Source organism: Grammomys surdaster, unplaced genomic scaffold, assembly GCF_004785775.1.
Source record: "Grammomys surdaster isolate TR1022 unplaced genomic scaffold, NIH_TR_1.0 231, whole genome shotgun sequence".
NCBI classification, from domain to species: Eukaryota; Metazoa; Chordata; class Mammalia; order Rodentia; family Muridae; genus Grammomys; species Grammomys surdaster.
The window spans coordinates 1,996,148-2,015,187 of NW_021604676.1; the positions used below are offsets into that span (position 1 = coordinate 1,996,148).

General features: G+C 38.0%; 1 protein-coding gene across 4 annotated transcripts in view; it reads left to right on the top strand.

The window, feature by feature from the left end:
* Myo5a (myosin VA) overlaps window positions 1–19,040 on the top strand; it is a 154,355-nt gene that overhangs the window by 74,281 nt on the left and 61,034 nt on the right. For all 4 annotated transcript variants that reach the window (XM_028773618.1, XM_028773619.1, XM_028773620.1 and 1 more), the window contains 9 exons: window positions 1,802–1,942; window positions 3,876–4,001; window positions 6,317–6,400; window positions 10,668–10,829; window positions 11,732–11,829; window positions 14,433–14,519; window positions 14,599–14,707; window positions 17,523–17,734; window positions 18,543–18,699. In XM_028773618.1, coding sequence (XP_028629451.1) covers window positions 1,802–1,942; window positions 3,876–4,001; window positions 6,317–6,400; window positions 10,668–10,829; window positions 11,732–11,829; window positions 14,433–14,519; window positions 14,599–14,707; window positions 17,523–17,734; window positions 18,543–18,699 — 1,176 coding nt within the window. The remainder of the gene's footprint in view (window positions 1–1,801; window positions 1,943–3,875; window positions 4,002–6,316; window positions 6,401–10,667; window positions 10,830–11,731; window positions 11,830–14,432; window positions 14,520–14,598; window positions 14,708–17,522; window positions 17,735–18,542; window positions 18,700–19,040) is intronic.

Below are 19,040 nucleotides of genomic sequence, written 5' to 3' on the forward strand. Positions count from 1 at the left end.
AGAGAGAGAGAGAGAGAGAGAGAGAGAGAGAGAGAGAGAGAGAGAGAATCAAAAATCTCTGTCACCTTTGAGTTCTAAAACTTGTGGTCCTAGAAAATAGGTATTATTGGGTCATAGCCACAAAAAAACTAGTTTTTCTAGGAAGAAAAAAAATGGCAAGAAAGAATGAGACAAAGGATTGAAAAGAAACAGGTAAATAGAAATCTAAGATCCAGTAGTGGCCATTAATGTCTGAAGTGAGACTAGAAGCTGTGTTGTCTGCCAGCTTGGGTGGAGCAGCAGGTTTAAGCAGTCAGTGGTTGGATTGCCTTACCCACCTGGACCAGTTTAGCTTCCATTCATATTCAGAACTTGATCACAGCCCTTCCCCAGGGAAGCCTACCTAAACACCATATCCAAACTAGATGAGGACTCTTGTCATCCTCTTTCATAATAAATAGCATTTGTACTTTTATGTAGGCTTAGATTTCTTTTTCAAAACCCATTTTATTTAAGGTTCTTATGTTCTTCAACCCCATCGACCAGAGGTAGAAGAAAAAGAAGGTTAGTAGGAAAAGGGTTTTGTGTACCTGTTTAGAAGTAGTTACTTGGGACGATTTCACTCTTTTCAGGATACCAGCAGTCTAGTTCAATAGCAAACACCGAACACGATCAGTAATGGCAGCATGATCCAGCAGAAACAGCAAGGCTCCACCCCATCTGCTTGAATCAGCAGAATTAGCTGGAATGACAGGAGACGTTCTTTGGTGCATTTCTCTCTAAGAAGTGAAGACCAACAAAGACCAGGGAAGCATTGCATGGCATAGCAATGCAAGAGCGTCCCTCACTGTGGGGTTCCATTTATGTTCTTTCTAAATATCACACACCCTCTCAAGTGTCTGTTTTTGACAAAACATCACATGCCCTCTCACAAGACAGCTTCCAAGAAACTATCACGTGACACAACTGAGTTGTTAAAGAAACCAGAAATTTCCGCCTCACTTTTATTCTTTGCAACTATTTGATTTCTCCTAGTTCTCTCCCAGTTCACGTATACAGCATCCCTGTATATGCTGTTGACCACATACAGTAACTGACACATAGTATAGACTCAGTATATAATCTGGTTAAAGAGTGAATGGGAGTGAGAAGGGGTGGTGTGGATGGTGCACTTGTATTTAACAATCACAAGGACTATTGTGTTTATCTGCAATTCAAACCATGGGGAGGCCTGGTGTAGTGATGCATACCTGTAATCTCAGCATCTGATAGGTTAAGGGAGGTGCGAATTCAAATGTGGCCTGAGTTACATAGAGAATCTCAGGCTAGCCTGGTCTACATACAGATACCCTTTCTCAAACAAAACAAAAACATTTTTTTTTAATTATCCACTTAGATTCATTTATTCATGATGAATGCTTATAGCTGAGGTTTTCTTTTTTCTTTTCTTTTTTTTCTTTCTTTTTTTCTTTTCTTTTCTTTCTTTTTCTTTTTTTTTTTTTTTGGTCTTTCGAGACAGGGTTTCTCTGTGTAGCCCTGGCTGTCCTGGAACTCAGTCTGTAGACCAGGCTGGCCTCAAACTCAGAAATCCACCTGCCTCTGCCTCCCAAGTGCTGGGATTAAAGACGTGCGCCACCACTGCCTGACAGCTGAGGTTTTCTGTACATGATTTCAGTGATGCTTCTCCATGCGGCTCTTTTTACTGAGAGCCATGAGCTATCTCCTTTTGTTGGTGTCCTCAGTGTTTTATAGAAGTGTGCTTCTTAATTATGTTCTTTATAATAATAATCTGATAACAACTGCCATTTTCTTTTTATTTCAGCATGTCTTCAAATTGGAACAGGAGGAATATATGAAGGAGCAAATTCCATGGACACTCATAGATTTCTATGATAATCAGCCATGTATCAACCTTATAGAATCTAAACTAGGCATTCTAGATTTGCTGGATGAGGAATGTAAGGTAATTATACTTTCCTGGAGTACTTATCCTGTCAAGATAGATGGATCCAGGCTTTAGCACACGTGGGTGCAAGCAGAAACGCTTCAGTATGTCGTTGTGACAAGTCAGGGGCCTCTCATTCATTCTGAAGAGACATTAGACCCCAAAGGTTCTTTAAAAATTACTTTTATTATTTAATAATAAATAATAAAAGTGTGTGTGTGTGTGTGTGTGTGCAAGTTTGTGTATGCGTGATGCACATGTGCCACACCATATATTGGCAATCAGAACAATTTTTGGGAGCCAGTTTTCTCCTTCCACTGTGGAAGTGGGAATGTACTCAGGTCAGCAGGCTTGCAGAACCTGTGCCTTTACCTGCTGAGCCTTCTCACTGGTCCCGACCCCAAGGATTGTATTTAAAGTGAAACTAGGAGAATTTTCCTTCTGTTTGTAGCTGACTACAAATTGACAACTGTTACTACTTTTCATCATTTTTGCTTTTAATGTTTATCTTTAATATTTTTGATCAGCAGAATATATTGAAATACAAGAAACTTCCCCAAAATTATTTTGATTAATACTTCTAAGTAGCCATAGGTTTTGAATATTTGTTACTGACATAAATAATAACTATTTTACTTGGTTTAACATTTAAGGATGTAGCATGTTAGAAAATCATTGAATCTTCCACTTTATTACTGAAGGACCTTAGGCAAATCTTTTTTTATTAGTTGTCTTTTACTTAATATACAATAAATCACAGCTTATCATGTGTTGACCCTTATAAGGAGCCAGACTTAGTGTTAAGAATGTATGTGGGGCTGCTGAGATGCCTCAGTGGGTAGAAACACTTGCTATACAGATCTGACAACCTGAGTTCAATCTTCCATATCCGACAGTGGAAGGGCATGGCATGCACTTGCCCTCAAATACATGTAATTATAATAAATAAAAACTGAGTTTTTTTTTTTTTTAGAAAAGAATGCATCTGATAAAAAAGTGTTCATTCTGCCGGGCAGTGGTGGCGCACGCCTTTAATCCCAGCACTTGGGAGGCAGAGACAGGCGGATTTCTGAGTTCGAGGCCAGCCTGGACTACAGAGTGAGTTCCAGGACAGCCAGGGCTATACAGAGAAACCCTGTCTCAAAAAACCAAAAAAAAAAAAAAAAGTGTTCATTCTTATTTGAGATTAAAAATAAGAAAGCAAAGCAAAAATGATATCCTAATTTTTTCAATATCAATCAAACAGGCTAATGTAAATTTGGTACCTTTCATTTACTGAGACTAAGTTAATAATGTATGTTATATTTGATAAAGGACAAGAATTCATACAACATATTTTATAGGAAAGCAGAATCATAAACATGTATGCCTTTTGACCTGGGAGTTTAACCTATAAGAATACTTACAAATATATTGAAAGTGTGTATGTATAAGAGGAATATGACACTTTCATAACAAAAAGTTAGTAGCAACCTAATGACCATGAGTAAGAGGGGAAGTGTAAGGAGTATATCGAATGAGCCCACTCAAGTAGATGTTGTAAAAACAGGTAAAAAGTAGTAAAGTTTCTGCACATGGCAAGAGGAGACCACCAGTTCATACCTTTCCAGATTTAATTAATATTTCATGGTGTATAAGTGTTACTTGCATTTAACAATTTTTTAAAAAAATAAAGTATGTCTTAATAGTTGTATTTCATCTTCAACTTGTAAAGCCTTTATTGTGTTAAAAAATTAAATGTTGATGACTCCCAGTATAGGCCAATGGTCATTCACATGTTGTACCTGGTCCCTCCAAGGAAGGTCTCAGCCACGCCCTTCCTTGGAGGCTAACTCGTGCTGATGAGAAGAAAGGCTGAATCCTTAAGTTGAACATAGGAACTGGTGTCTTGTTGCTGATGTCGCACAAGACCTTTAGCACTCAGTCACTTCACTTTCTTTTTTCTCCCAAGATGCCTAAAGGAACAGATGACACGTGGGCCCAAAAACTCTACAACACGCATTTGAACAAATGTGCCCTCTTTGAGAAGCCCCGCATGTCAAACAAAGCTTTCATCATAAAACATTTTGCTGACAAAGTAAGGAAACTTTTTGTCTTTTTTCATTTTCTATACTTTACATTGAATTATAATAGAAATCAGTAGTCAAGTATTGTGTTTTTGTTTTTGTTTTGTAGCACTTGCTTTCTTTAAAGTCCTTTCAGGAAGAACAGTCTTCAGTACTGCCATCTTGGTTTTCTCTTACTGTAACTTGAGTTGGATTACATATTAAATAAATACAGGTCAAAAGTCTTTGTCTGAAGTCTTGAAATCCAAGAAACTGAAAACCAAAAGTGTTTTCATAACTTGTTTAGCATCCAAACCTGATCTCTGACTTGAACTAACATAACTAACATCTATTTATAATTTTTAGCCCAAGTGAGGTGGGTATTTATGTGTTTAAGTATGGAAATATTAACATAATTTATGGTATAAATGACTTTATTAAACTTTTTAGTAGTACTAAAATGTACATATGTAGTATGTATGTATATACATACTACATCTCTGTATGCATGCATACTTCTGAAGGTCTCACAGGTTTCGTAACAGAGACTGGATTTTTGTCTCCTGTGAAGCATGGTGATTCATTCTTCACAGGTTCTACAGTTCACTTAGCAAGTCGGGGACTATGTGACTAGTTTACACTGCAAGGAAGTTATGGGACAGGCTGTTGTGAGATTTCAGAAGACCTCTGTATGGATAGAGTTTTCTGACTGTCTAGTCCTGACTTGAAACCTTTGGGTGACTACGGTGACTAAGGAGCATAGGATGAGGAGCCCTTGAGTGGGAATGGCTGAAGTTGTGGGATTTTAGAAGAAAACCAATTCTCAAGTAGTCCCACTTTACCAAATTATCCATCTTCTCCCTCTGTCCATCATTAGCTCTTCACAAATTCCCAGCCTCTCCTCACTTAGTCTTTTCCTTCCTTAGAACAGAGGTTCTCACCCTTCCCAATGCTGTGCCCCTTCAATATAGTTCTTTATGCTGTGGTGACCCCAACCCTACAATTATTTTCATTCCTACTTTGTTACTGTAACGTTGCTATTGTTATGAATCCTAATGTAAATATTTGTGTTTTCCAACGGTCTTAGGCGACTCCTGCAAAAGGGTCACTCTACCCACAAAGGAGTCATGACCCACAGGTCAAGAAATGCTGCCTCAGAGGAACACTTCTGCTTGTGTAGATGGTTCACTAGCTTGCACTATACACTGGGTCAGCCTGGGAGGAACTCCCTTTGGCCATGGGAGAGAAAATCAGCTTACAAGTCTGCTTATCCGTGAACTGACAGAGCATTCTGATCTCAGTTTATCAGCAATCACTGGTATAATCAGTGGTAGTGACCACTGTTACTTAGGAAATTGGTATTTGTCAACTTACTAGAGTTTACACATTTCTTTTTTTAGTCTACTGTTTTTATTGGTTGTTTTTTTTTAAGCTAACGTATAAGATAATAGATTTTTGGTTTTTATGGGACAAGGGCTATGAACCTAAGGCTGGCCTTAAACTTACTGTATAGCTGAAGCCAACCTTGAATTCCTAATCCTCCTGTCTCTACCTCATATGTGCTAGAATTCTTGGCGTGTGCTATGGATTTCATTTTATCCTTTTCCTTACATATTTTCTTCTTATTTATCCTCGTCCTCCAGTTCTTTCCACTGTTCCCTGGCCCCCTCATGATCCCATTTCCTATCCCATAGCCCCAGCTCTGCCTTCGTGTCACATGCATTCCATTCATGGCACACATATTCCATTACCTTTCTTCTCCATTGAGAGCTCTTCTTTCCTGTTGTGCTCTCTTTTCTAGTTCATGACCTACATTAATGTGTGCACATACATATACATACATGCACACGCATACACACACACAATTGAATGTTGGATCCATATACGAGGGAAGACATGAAGTATTTGTTTTTATGGTTTGGCTTATTTAATTCAGTATAATGATTTTCATGTGTGACAGTTTTCCTGAAAATGTCATGATTTAATTTTTATTATGGCTGAATAAAATTCCATTTTCTGTATGTGTCACTTGTTTATCCATTCATCTATTGATGGACAGGGAGGCTGGTTCCACTTCTTAGCTGTTATAATTAGTAAAGCAATAAGCATGAATGTACAAGTAACTCTTGTGGTAGGAATTGAGTACTTTGTGTATATTTCCCCAGGTTTACTAGAGTGAATTACCACACCTCTCCCTGGAAATAGCATTGATCTCTTAGAAATGACTGATGGTGCCACTTGCTGAGAGCTAGTCATAGAGCCTGGGCAAATAAATATGTTTTTGTTGATGACTATATCTATTCCAAAGTGTTGTCAGTTAAGGAGATATTGTTTCATGTGATTTCAGGTAGAGTACCAGTGTGAAGGTTTTCTTGAAAAGAATAAAGACACCGTTTTTGAAGAACAAATTAAAGTCCTTAAGTCAAGCAAGGTAAATATCCTTACGCTCATCGGGATATGCTCCATAAAATGTTAATGGCTTCAGCACTAGTCTTTTAATACTAATAATGATTTTGTAATGAAGTCAATTTTCTCTACAGGTTTTAATTTGTCAAATGTATAACACTTAATACGTGTCAGGTCCTGTATAGAGTACCATTCAAATGTTGACAATATGATTCTTACAGCGAGGTAGTATTACATTATTCTCATCTTACACATGAGGCAGCTGAGGCATAGAGGACTGATGACTGATAAGTTCCCAAGTTAGGCTAAACTCAGGCTGTCTTGCTTAGAACCTGCTCTTAACCGCTCTGCCACATGGTCTCTCACTGCCATGTGAAATCTTTGTCTCAGTAGTAGTCCATTCTCCTGCCACTGAGAGACTGCCACTGAGAGGCTTTTCTGCAGTGTCACTTAGGGATTCGCTAGAAATGTGGTCTTACTGCACCCCATCCAAGTGGAGACTAACTCTGGGTCATCATGGATGGAGTTTCAGATGTGACCCAAAATGTTTGAATTATTTTTTTATAAGAACAAATACTAGAACCACTGCTTTCCACTAGGAAAAAGAATATTCCAGATGGTAAGGAAGTATGATTATATTGCTTATTAAGCTGGTCTTTACCTCCACCTGTTGACCTTTATCTGGAAAGTATGGAAGAGGGGCACACAGTTAGCCTACAAGAGCAAACCAGGAAGCCAGTTACTTGATGCTGTAAATACTTGCTTAAAAAGTAAATATATTTGTGTGGACCTTATAGATGACTGATTGGCACTCTTGTTTTTCTGGCTTATTTCAAGAGAATCCTTTTAGCATCTGTAGGATAGTATATGGACAATAGAGTTCTCTGCTGTTATTGCTTTGTCAAAATAATTTAGCTTAAACAAAGCACAGGTTTTCATTCTAGATGTACCCATAATCAGCTTTGTCTTTATTCTGACTTAATTTCCTGTTTGGCTAGTGGGTCCAATCATTAGAAGTTAGCAATATATTGGGAAAAGTCATTGGGAAGTGGCAATCTGTGTTCCTTTGTTGCAGTTGAAGTAGTGATAGTTTGTGATTTGCATAAGTTCAAAGGCTTTTCTTTTCCCAGTCTTTGCAGCAATTCAACCAAAAGACCTGAACTTTACCATCTTTCTGAACCTGGTGTGAAGCAGATATAATGCTGAACCAGTTTGTTCTCTTGGAGGGACCGACTTGTTTGTATTTGTGCTGTGTGTTTTGACAGATTTTTTTAAAAATGATAATAACAATGTAAAATCTATTTATGTCTATTTTAGATCTATTTTGCTTAAAATGTCAATTAGAGATAGCCAGGTAGAAAGGTCATGTAGGAAGTGAGGAATGAAGGCAAGTCAAAAGGAAAGGCAGAGCAAGTAGTAGAAATGCTGTAGGCTTCAGAACTTGATGCTTGTTAAAGCCATGAGACGGAGTGCGATTGCTCAAGAGAGCATGTGGATAAAAACTGCTGTAGCCATATGTTCCAGTTAACAGAGGCTGCCAGAGGAGGCACCAGGAACAGAATTAAGAAAAATGGCCTGTGAAGAAGCACTATCTCAAGAATACATTATCGAACAGTTTTCAGTGCAACAATTCAAAGTATATGCTGTGCGTAGGGGTGTGCGTGTGCATGTGCTCCAGTGTATGAGTATGTGTGTGGAGGCAAGAAGACAGTCTCAGGCTATCCTTAGGAATGCAGTCTACCTCCTTTGAGACATAGTCTTTCATTGGCTTGGTGCTAACCAGGAAAGATAGACTGGCTGACCAGTGAACCCCAGGGACCCTCCTGTTTTCTCCTCCCTAGTAGGATTATAAGCATGTGCCACTAGCCCAACATTTTGGGGGCTATTGAAGTTCAAACTCAGCAAGACAAGCATTTTACCAGTTGAATCATCCCCCCAGCATTGTTTGGTTTTATTATTGATTGCTTGTTGAGACAAGACATTATTTAGTCTAGGCTGGCCTCAAAGTATGTAGATATGCAACTTGAGGCTATCTTTGAACTCTCAACCTCCTCCATTTATCTCCTAAGTCCTAAGACTACAGACACATGTGCCACCACACCAAACTATAGCCCAGGTCACTGTAAAACTCAGGACCTTTACGCCTTCCTAAGTGCTGGAGCTGTAAGTGTGGTCACACCCTGCCTGGCAATAACTTTTAAAAAATAAAAAGTAATTTAGGGAATTTTAGTTTAGAATTTCTAATAAAAGTAATCCTACCCTTAAATGTGTGTGTGTGTGTGTGTGTGTGTGCGTATGTAGATATGTATTTGTGTATTCTGAACTTTGAAAATTAATCTGTTTTCTGGTAGATAGTATAGATGTCAAGTTAAATTGTAGCACTTATTGATAAATATGGCATGATAGCCCAGTTCTACTAAACTTTTCACAGAAAAAAATTAAAAATGAAGTTTTTGCAACTGCTAATGTGGAACCAGCAATTTATTTGAGAATGATACCACAGCTAAGGCTTTGTAGTACATGGCCTATCACAGAATCATCTAGATTCTGATTCCCATGCTGAGTTTTCATATATATATTCCGAACTAATTTTTTTCCTCTACAATGTGGGTCTATTTTTGTCATACAAGATAATGTTAAAATAGTTCTTTACTTCTGTATAGCTAACCATGCTAGACTACATTATATTAAACATTCCCCCAAACAGGAAATATAGTTGCTTATTATGTTATGCTCATCATAGATAACTTCCTTAACTACCCTAATGGGTTTTGTGGGTGGTTTTTTTTTTAATTTTTTTTTTTTTTGTGGTACTGAGGATTTTGACTGTGATGCTATATTTGCCAAAGGAACTTTCTGCTACTATAAAATCATATGACTTTGTTTTTCAGTAAAAGTGATCTCATAGGAAATTATTTACTAACCTGAGATTAGTAAGAAAAGTCCAAGTGTGCACAATGACTAATTTTATTTATATGAATATAACAGTGTTAGAAAGATGAATCCATATAGCAAGATGTTGCTTTAGACTAGTTTAGGTCTCTTTTGTTTCAGGAATGCTCGTCCCACTGTATTAACTAGTATCCATTCACTTATTGAAGATAAATTCTGCTGGGCAGTGGTGGTGCACACCTTTAATCCCAGAACTTGGGAGGCAGAGGCAAGTGGATTTCTGAGTTTGAGGCCAGCCTGGTCTACAGAGTGAGTGCCAGGACAGCCAGGGCTACACAGAGAAACCCTGTCTCAAAAAACAAAAACAAAACAAAAAAAAACAAACCAAAACAAAAGAAGATAAATGCTTTTAATTTCACTACTCATAAGGGAGAGGCAGGCAGATCTCTGAGTTTGAGATCAGCCTGATCTACCGAGTTAGTTTTTATGGTGATATGGGAAGACCACATCTTAAAAAACATGATTATGGTAATTGCACTAAAGTTTTAAATTTCTTAAAATCAAATATAAATATGTGTAGTATAATCACAGAATTTTCTCCTTTTATACAATCCAAATTATTTTCTTAAAATTATTAATTCATTATTAACCTTTCCTTCTACTATTGAAAACTTGTTCCTAATGCCTTCCTGCTGAGACTCTAGGGTGTTTCTGATTTGCTTACTGTAGATAACTGGAGACCTGGACTAGTCCTTTGCTTCTGCTGCATAAAACCTTTTGTAGAACTGAAATGATAAAGTCAGTCTTTTAATTAATATTTTCTCATAAAATAATTATAGTTCAAAGCCAGTTATATGTTTAATTGGCATTCTTTCTGGATTAGATTTCAAGTCAGTGTATATAGTAGTTTTAAGTTTGTTCCACCCCAAATATTTTTTCACCGTACAGGAATAATTGTTTATTAGAAGCATCTATAAAGCCGGGCGGTGGTGGCGCACGCCTTTAATCCCAGCACTTGGGAGGCAGAGGCAGGCGGATTTCTGAGTTCGAGGCCAGCCTGGTCTATAGAGTGAGTTCCAGGACAGCCAGGGCTGCACAGAGAAACCCTGTCTCGAAAAACAAAAACAAACAAACAAACAAACAAACAAAAAAGAAGCATCTATAATGTGTCTTCTACAAAGGCTTACCTTCTAGTTAGTGCTTAGTGTATAACATTTTTATTGTTTTGGTTTGGTTTTGGGGGAAGTGTCTCTGTTGGAGAGGTCTTGAAGACACTCTATTGGTAAGTCTGGCCTGGAATTCATGATCTTCTTCTCTGTCTCCTCAATGCTGAGAATATGACTATGTTGTCTCAGCTCCTAGGTCTAGAGTATAACTTTCTTTTACTGTTTGTGACTCAGTTTAAGATGCTACCAGAACTATTTCAAGATGATGAGAAGGCCATCAGTCCCAGCTCTGCCACCTCCTCAGGGCGCACTCCTCTCACTCGGGTTCCTGTAAAGCCCACCAAGGGCCGACCTGGCCAGACTGCCAAAGAGCACAAGAAGACAGTGGGACATCAGGTGAGCTCAGGGGCTGCTACTGCCAGACTCCACCTCCTCAGCTTCTACAAAGCCTCAGGCCTTCCTTCTTCAGCCTTGTGGACAGGATCTTCACGCAAAGAAAAGCCAGAGTTTCTGCTGTGCAAACAACACTTAGACTTTCCCCACACTAGTCTCATACCGTACACCAGCCCTTCCCAAAAGGAAAGGCTGTGTCTCAGTTCCTCTAATGCATATCATGTCTCAGACCTTTGTCTTTGTTTTGTGCTTGGTTGTCTCATCCCTATATTTATACAGAGCATCCGTCAGCTTCCTCAGTACAAGAAAATACCCTCTCCTTCCTTAGATGTATTTCTCCCTGTAGGGAATAGAAAACATTTCACAGGAGCTTAGTGTCTGAACATGGGTGTGGCTTTGGGAGGGAGGTACTATATTAGTCAGCATAGAGCATTATTCCTTGAGGCCTTGTGCTAGATAGGAACAGGGCCTGGTGTGGATCCACAGCCTCCAGTCTTGACCCGTGTCCTTAATGATGGTCCCTTTAGCCTCTTCTCTGCTCACTGTTATACAATACTGTGAAATCTGCAGCTTTTTTAGTATTGTGTAGCAAGAGTCCATACCTAAATAATTAAATAGCCCTAGTAACAAAATTCTAAGTCACATGTAATGGAACTTACAACAAGAAGCTACAGAGACAGGAGCAGAAGAAAGGTACGTGCATATTTAGCAGAATGAACATGAGGAGTTTAGGCAAATGTAAATGAAACACCTAGAATTTTTGTTTATTAACCACTCCCCTGTGAAGATGACTTTAAATTCATAGTTTATGAATCTCTATGCCATCTTCAATATGCTAAAGGAGGAGAATTTTAAATTGTCTTTGATCTCTAACAAAACTAATTTTTTTAACCCTTTTCATGCAGTTTCGAAACTCCCTTCACCTGCTTATGGAAACCCTTAATGCCACTACTCCTCACTATGTACGCTGTATTAAGCCTAATGATTTCAAGTTTCCATTCACGTAAGTCAAACTGAAATAAGGAGAAAGACTTTTGGGGAAAATCTTCATGTCTTGTAGAGGGAATCTACTTCTCAATAAAATTTCCAGTTTTTGTTTCCTTTTGACAACATGAAAACAAATTAGCAGCTGGCTTTCTAAGTATTTGAAAATTTGAAGCCAACAGTGTATCTTTGGTTCTGTTTTTCTGCTTTGACTCTATCTCTGTTGGAAATTTTTCTGGCCTTCTCTTAATTTGGACATTAATTAAAAGCAGAGCTGGCTGGACTAAGGCCTCTCTGACCAAGGCTTACCTGGTACTTTTTATCTGTTGAAGCCAGAGAATGTTTATCAAAATCTCATTCTACTTCAGATACTAAGTCAGAGGTGAAAATGAATTTCTGGAAATGATTTCAAAATACAAATATTTCTCTAAGTTTAAAAGTAATCCATATATATTTTGGGATGGTTTTCAGGAGCTAACACTATGACAAAAGCAGTGTGAGTTGGCATAGGTGCTGGACTAGTTAGCCTTTACTCTGTGTGTGTGTGTGTGTGTGTGTGTGTGTGTGTGTGTGTGTGTGTGAAAGAGAGAGCGAGAGAGACAGACAGTAACAATGTAAGGTCACATGCTAGAATTGCTACTTCACTTGATCTTAGCCAAAAGGCCAAGAAGTGGTTATAATTGCTACTTTTAACATCATTGACTGTGGACAGTTCCTAGATTAGTATTTAAAGACCTACATTATTGATTCAATGGCTGCAGAGTATCTTATGGTATAGATAGTCCACAATCTATTTAAATTATCCACTATGGAGAAATTATTTAGGTTATTACAACAGTTAAAATATATTTCAATTAAATTACGAGTACATTCCTTTCCTCCCTTCAGTCCCTCCCAGACGCCCTTTCTCAAACCCTTCCTATATCCTATAACAACAATTTTTAACAAATATGTTTTGCCAAATATTTCTGTATATCCTTAAGATAACATGATTCTAGAGGGATTTGTGGGTCCAAAGATCAAGCATATGATTTGATCATTATGTATATGAAATGAAATATCACATTTTACCCCATAAATAACCAGATACCATGTGCCAAATAAGAATTTTTAAATATATTTTTAAAATAGCAGCCATGAGGCTATAGAGATGGCTTAGCTCTTAAGTGCATTGCCTGCTCTTTCGTGGTACTGGGTTTATTTCCCCACAGCCTGATGACAGTTCACAGTAATCTGTCACTCCAGTTTCAGATCATTTGATACCTTCTGGCCTCTGAGCACCAGTCACTCAAGGGTTGTATAGATATACATGCAGGCAAACATCCATTTATACATAATAAAATATAAATAAATAAGTAGACAAAAAAATAGACTAGCCATATATACTCAAGGCTACAGTGTATGAGTAAGTATGGTCTTGCTGGTCCTCCTGTGAAGATTCTGCCTTAGATTTCAGGGTAGTTCTGAAAGACTGCCATATTCCTCATCATCATCTAGATCCTCTCCCTTGGAGGAAGTGGGAGCAGGAAGAAGTTGGCACCCTGACTGTGAACTTGTGTTAGCAAGCCTTTCTCCTACTGGCAATCCAGGGTGTGAGGAGACAATATAGGAACAGGCTTGGGTAGAGACTTAGAGCTTAATCAGGCTCAGAGCTTACTACCAACAGGAGTAAGTCACCTGATGCTTTCTGAACTTTATGATGCTTCTTTGATGTCATTTTAACATCAACATGCCTTTTTTCTTTTTAGTGTCTTAGTTCGTTTTCTTTTTGACATAACAAAAATGCCATGAGCAAGGCAGCTTATAAAAGAAACTAATTTGTGGTTCACAGTTACAGAGGATTAGAGTCCAGGATCATCATAGTGGGGAACATGGCATAAGACAGGCTGGCATGGTGCTGCACCAGTGCTGAGAGCTCACGTTCTGATGAACAAGCATGATGCAGTAAGAAACAGGGAAAGCTAACTGGTAATGGGAAGGGCTTCTCCTAGAAGGCCACACCTCCTAATCCTTCCTAAGCATTTCCATTAATTGGGAACCAAGCATTCATATATATGAACATATGGGGATCATTCTCATTCAAACCACCATCTTTATGATGAAATAAATGTGAAATGTAATACAAAATAAATATATTTTCATTTTCTTTGAATACTACAAATGTTTCATATGTGCACAGTAAGTAGCTTATAGAACAACAAAGTTGTTGTTTTTTAAATAACTAAATGGCACGTGTTTAATTTGTTCTTTCAGGTTCATTGATATTTATCTCAGGGGAGGTCCATGTACTCAGCTGATGACATCTGAGCTTTTTCAGTCAGGCTAAGCCATAATCACACACTTATTACAGGATGGGCACAGTGAGGGGGAACTCTGGCTTCTTTATTTTGAATATGTTCAGTGGACTTTCTGGTGAGACTGTCATGTGAATGGAGGAGCTATCTCTAGCTCTGTATTTTTACTATCTCTTCCCTGCTGTTTCATGGAGTTTTCCATTTTGATCACTGTTCCAGCTTTTGAATGTTTTGTTTTATAGTTTATCTACTTGTCTCTTGACAAAATAATTTAACCCTTGATGGTCTGGGTCTTTTGTGAGCTAACAATTTTTGTTTCTTCATGCAGATTTGATGAGAAGAGGGCAGTGCAGCAGTTAAGAGCATGTGGTGTCCTGGAGACCATCCGGATCAGTGCAGCAGGGTTCCCCTCACGGTGAGCCCAGGCTTCCAATGGAACAGAGCCTTCTGAGAGCAGTTCTTGAATAATAAGCTCATATGGGATTCTTTTTTAGGTGGACTTATCAAGAGTTTTTCAGCCGATACCGGGTCCTAATGAAGCAAAAAGATGTGCTGGGCGATAGAAAGCAAACATGCAAGAATGTATTAGAGAAACTGATATTGGTGAGAATGGTTTTCACTTAACTGTTTCTGGAAAGGTCTTGTCATTCTGAGCAGAAAAGCCCTGAAAACTTCTGTGTTAAACAGCACAACCCAGATTGTTTGACAGATGGCTAAGTAGGGAAACACCTGGCAAAAGGTTAAGTGAGACTCCCTGTGTTTAGTGTGATAGAAGGAACTGGATGATGGTCGACAACACCAGACAGCTGTGGTAAACCCGAACTTGAGGTACAGTCCTTTAGATAGTTTGATCATTGTCAACAAAATGTTTTTAGTACCTAGTTATAGAAAACACCAGATATAATTAAGGGGGAAAGTCCATTTTTATTTTTAAAGACAATCCATTTTAAAGATGAGCATTTAGATTATGTCTACATCACTTATTGGGTAAGGACTGGAGAAATGGCTCAATAGAAGAGCATATACTTGACTCGGGAGGATTTGAGTTCACTTTCTAGGACCCATGTGTGTGGCTAACAACACTCCTGACCTTCTTGGCCACTTACACGTTCACATAGATATCCTTGCAGAGACACACACATGCATACATATAACTATCTTAAAATAATAAACATGACTAAATATAATGCAGAGGAAGCAGGAGAGAAGTCAAAGGAAACCAAAACCATATCCATTATGAGGAGGAAGAATAATTTCATGAGGTGTGAGATTTGAGTCAGGCACTGAAGAATGAGTAAGTTAGGATAAAAATGGAACTAAGCTGTAAAGAAGTAGAAAATACAGAATTTGCTAATGTGGCTAGAGAAATGTTGTAGAGTTCCTGCTTGCAGAGGACTTGAGTTCGATTCCCAGCATCCACACTGGGTGGCTTGCAACTGCAACTCCAGCTGCAGGAGATCCTTCTTCTGATTTATGTGGTTACCACATATACACATATACTCATATAGACACATTTACATAATAAAATAAATCTTTAGAGCTAGAGAGAGATGTAGTTAAAAACTCTTGCTGTTCTTGCAGAGGACCTAGTTTTGGTTCCCAGCACCCACCTGGCATGTCATAACTATCCTTCAAGACCCAAGGGATCCAGCATCTTCTTTTGGACTCCACAGATATTAGTCATAACAAAGTAAACTGTATATACATGCAAGCAAAACACTCATACACATAATTTTTTCTTAAAAAAAGTGAAACAGTAAGATGGCCTTTTATGAGGTAAGAGTTATGTATGAGCCAGGAGAGAAATTGTTAGGGATAGATCGTGGTGCTCTAGACAGTCTATTTTGTATAGTCATCTGTGGGGTTTGCTAGACACAGATTGCTAGCCTCTACCCCTAAAATTTCTGATTCAGTTGGTTTGGATGGGCCCAATAATTTAACAACCTTCTCTGCTATACATTTTTTTTTCTATTCTGTAAATAGAACCCAGGGCTTTGCATATGCTAGGCAAATATTGTACCACTGAGCTAAATCCCGTTATCATTTGCATGTCTAACATTTCCCTGGGCCTACACAGTACACATAGAAAAATCTCTAACTGGAGTCTTGATGAGTTTGAGATTCATGAAAAGGTTACTTAAAAATCATTTTTCTTGTACTTCACTATGAAGTACTTACTCATAATTACTAGCTATTAATTAAATTCTTCTTTGAAAATGTTTTTCTCCTTTGAGAAAAACATTTTAGATCCCATTTTAGTAATGATTTTTAAGATTTAGTGTAATTCTTGTTTATTTTTTGTTTTTGTTTATTCAATTTAGCCCCACTCCTTTCTAACTTGGGTTCAAATAGGAATATGAAGCAGACAGCGGAGAGAGTCATGTAGCTGCCTCCTCACCCAGACCACTCCAGGCCTGGACCCCGTGGAGGTAGAGGGAGTAGCTGAGATCTGCAGCAGGAAAAAACCTAGCTAGGGTTCCTATGTAAATATTATTAAATCATTTTAGACTTTCCAAATATATGTTATAGTTTCTAATTTTTTTTGCTTCATGTTTAAAGAGATATGTGCTTAATGCAAAAACCGAGTTTCTCTGTTTTTTGCTTAGAATTTCAGACACAGTAGTGATTAATATATGTAAATTCTACTCTTTTTTGAAATGAATATGGATAATGATTTGCATACTTACACCTGAGGTAAATCATCCCAATCACATGTATATCTCCATCAACTCTACAGCTCTGCTTACAAAAGTCAATACAATATACATAGTTGTATTTCTTATAAAGGAAATCTTCTACAATCTTCAAAGTCTTTGACAGTCTGTAGAAGGTTTTAAACACCATTTATAAGGTTGTATCTATTTTTAGATACTGTTGAGTTAAACTGTTAAGTATGTAGAATCATATCCTTAATATGAACACAGGGATTTGGAAGGATTGGTTGTTGGTTTGTTTTTGTTTTGTCTTTAACTTTTTATTTTGTGTGTTTTTCTTCCTGTCTTATTCTTCATACTGGTGTTTTTGTTTCTTCAGCTGCTCATGGATTGTACAACCTGATGTAATCTTACAGCGGGTCAGTCAAAGGGAGTGTCAGCATCTCCATTTCCTTGAGATGTTTAAAATCCAAACAAGCAAATAGTAGCTGCATAGAATCCACAACCAGTTTTTGGGCCTCAGATATTAATTTCAGGTAGAATAATTCTGGAAAATAACTCTTAGGCTACCATTTTCTCTAAAATCCTTTCTATTTACACCCTATAAAGGATCAACAATCTGGCTCCATTAGTTCATTGAAATGTAGCTCAGGTTTTAGATGATAGATTCATCTTTTTACTGATTCTACTTCTAGGTTTTTTTTCTATTTTTAATGTCTTTTATGAAGTCATTATTTCTCCTTTTATTTTTTTCCCTAAAATAGGACAAGGACAAATACCAGTTTGGTAAGACAAAGATCTTTTTTCGTGCTGGTCAAGTGGCCTATCTAGAAAAATTGAGGGCTGACAAACTGAGGGCTGCCTGCATCCGGATCCAGAAGACCATTCGTGGGTGGCTGCTAAGGAAGAGATACCTGTGCATGAAGAGGGCAGCCATCACAGTGCAGCGGTTCGTGCGTGGCTATCAGGCTCGATGGTAGGTCTCCTTATCACCTCATGGGCCTCATCTAGTTCATGGTCCATTCTAGGATAGATCTGAATGGAAGATAGTGTCTCACTCATTATTAGTTCCAAAGCTTAGCAAATTAACTCACAAGACCATTTAAAGGAATAAATTCTTATGTAGAGTTGTGATAATAAAGATTTGAATTGCTACCAACTTAGGTCCTTAGAATTTGTACATCTTTTACTTTAACATGGAACTTGAGGAAATTGTATGTAAATTATAATAACCACAAATATGAGACAGGTAATCTTGACTACTGAGGGGCAATTAACTGAGAAAAGTTCTAGCAAAGAATTAGTTTTCAGTATGAAATACTGAAGTACATATACAGACAGTTTTAATTTAGAGGAACAAGGAGAAGTGAATTAATGGTGAAGAACATATACTCAGATTCAGGAAAAGACAGAACTTAAACTGTGATCTCAGATAACTAGTAAAGTAAGTTTGGAATTGCAGTGTGTATCAGTTTGCTGTGTGACGGGCACATAGCATGGAACAACGATCCTGTCCTAGAAAGAGTAAAGCTTTGTGAACTTCCTTTTCTTTCTTGTAAAATGTGACAATATGAGACATCCTGCTTTTCAAAATTAGGGAAACACCAATGAGAAAATATTTCAGAAGCTACACATTGCTAAACAAATGTAAGTGAGTATAAGTACCTATTTGTGGTGACTGTTAGAATACAAACAGTGAGGTTCTGCTCAGGATACCTAAGACACTGACATTGATGGTTTGCAGTCACGATGACTGACAGTGCACCCCTCTTGTCTTTGGGCAGCTATGCTAAGTTTCTGCGCAGAACCAAGGCAGCAACCACCATTCAAAAGTACTGGCGCATGTATGTGGTCCACAGGAGGTACAAGGCTAGACGAGCTGCCACCGTTGTCCTTCAGTCTTACTTGAGAGGCTACTTGGCAAGAAATAGGTATCGCAAGGTAAGACACTGTTTTCAAGGTTGTTTATGCATTCCAGTAATATTAACCATATTCTCCATCTGCACAAAGTACCATCCAGACATCTGGGGGCAAAGAAGCCATGTACCAACGATTGAATTGTATGCTAGTATTAAGTAATTAGATATACTTGTTAACAAGACAATACAAAGGAAAATACACTTCCCATTTCCATTTGTCTGTACAACTTGTAAAATTGAATAAGTGAATGTGAAATGAAAATCATAAACTTAGTTGTTAAAAACAACAGTACTTATTTTCTCCACCTTCAGGAGGCCAAAAGTCCAGAACCACTGAGCTATAATCAGGATATCAGCAGTACC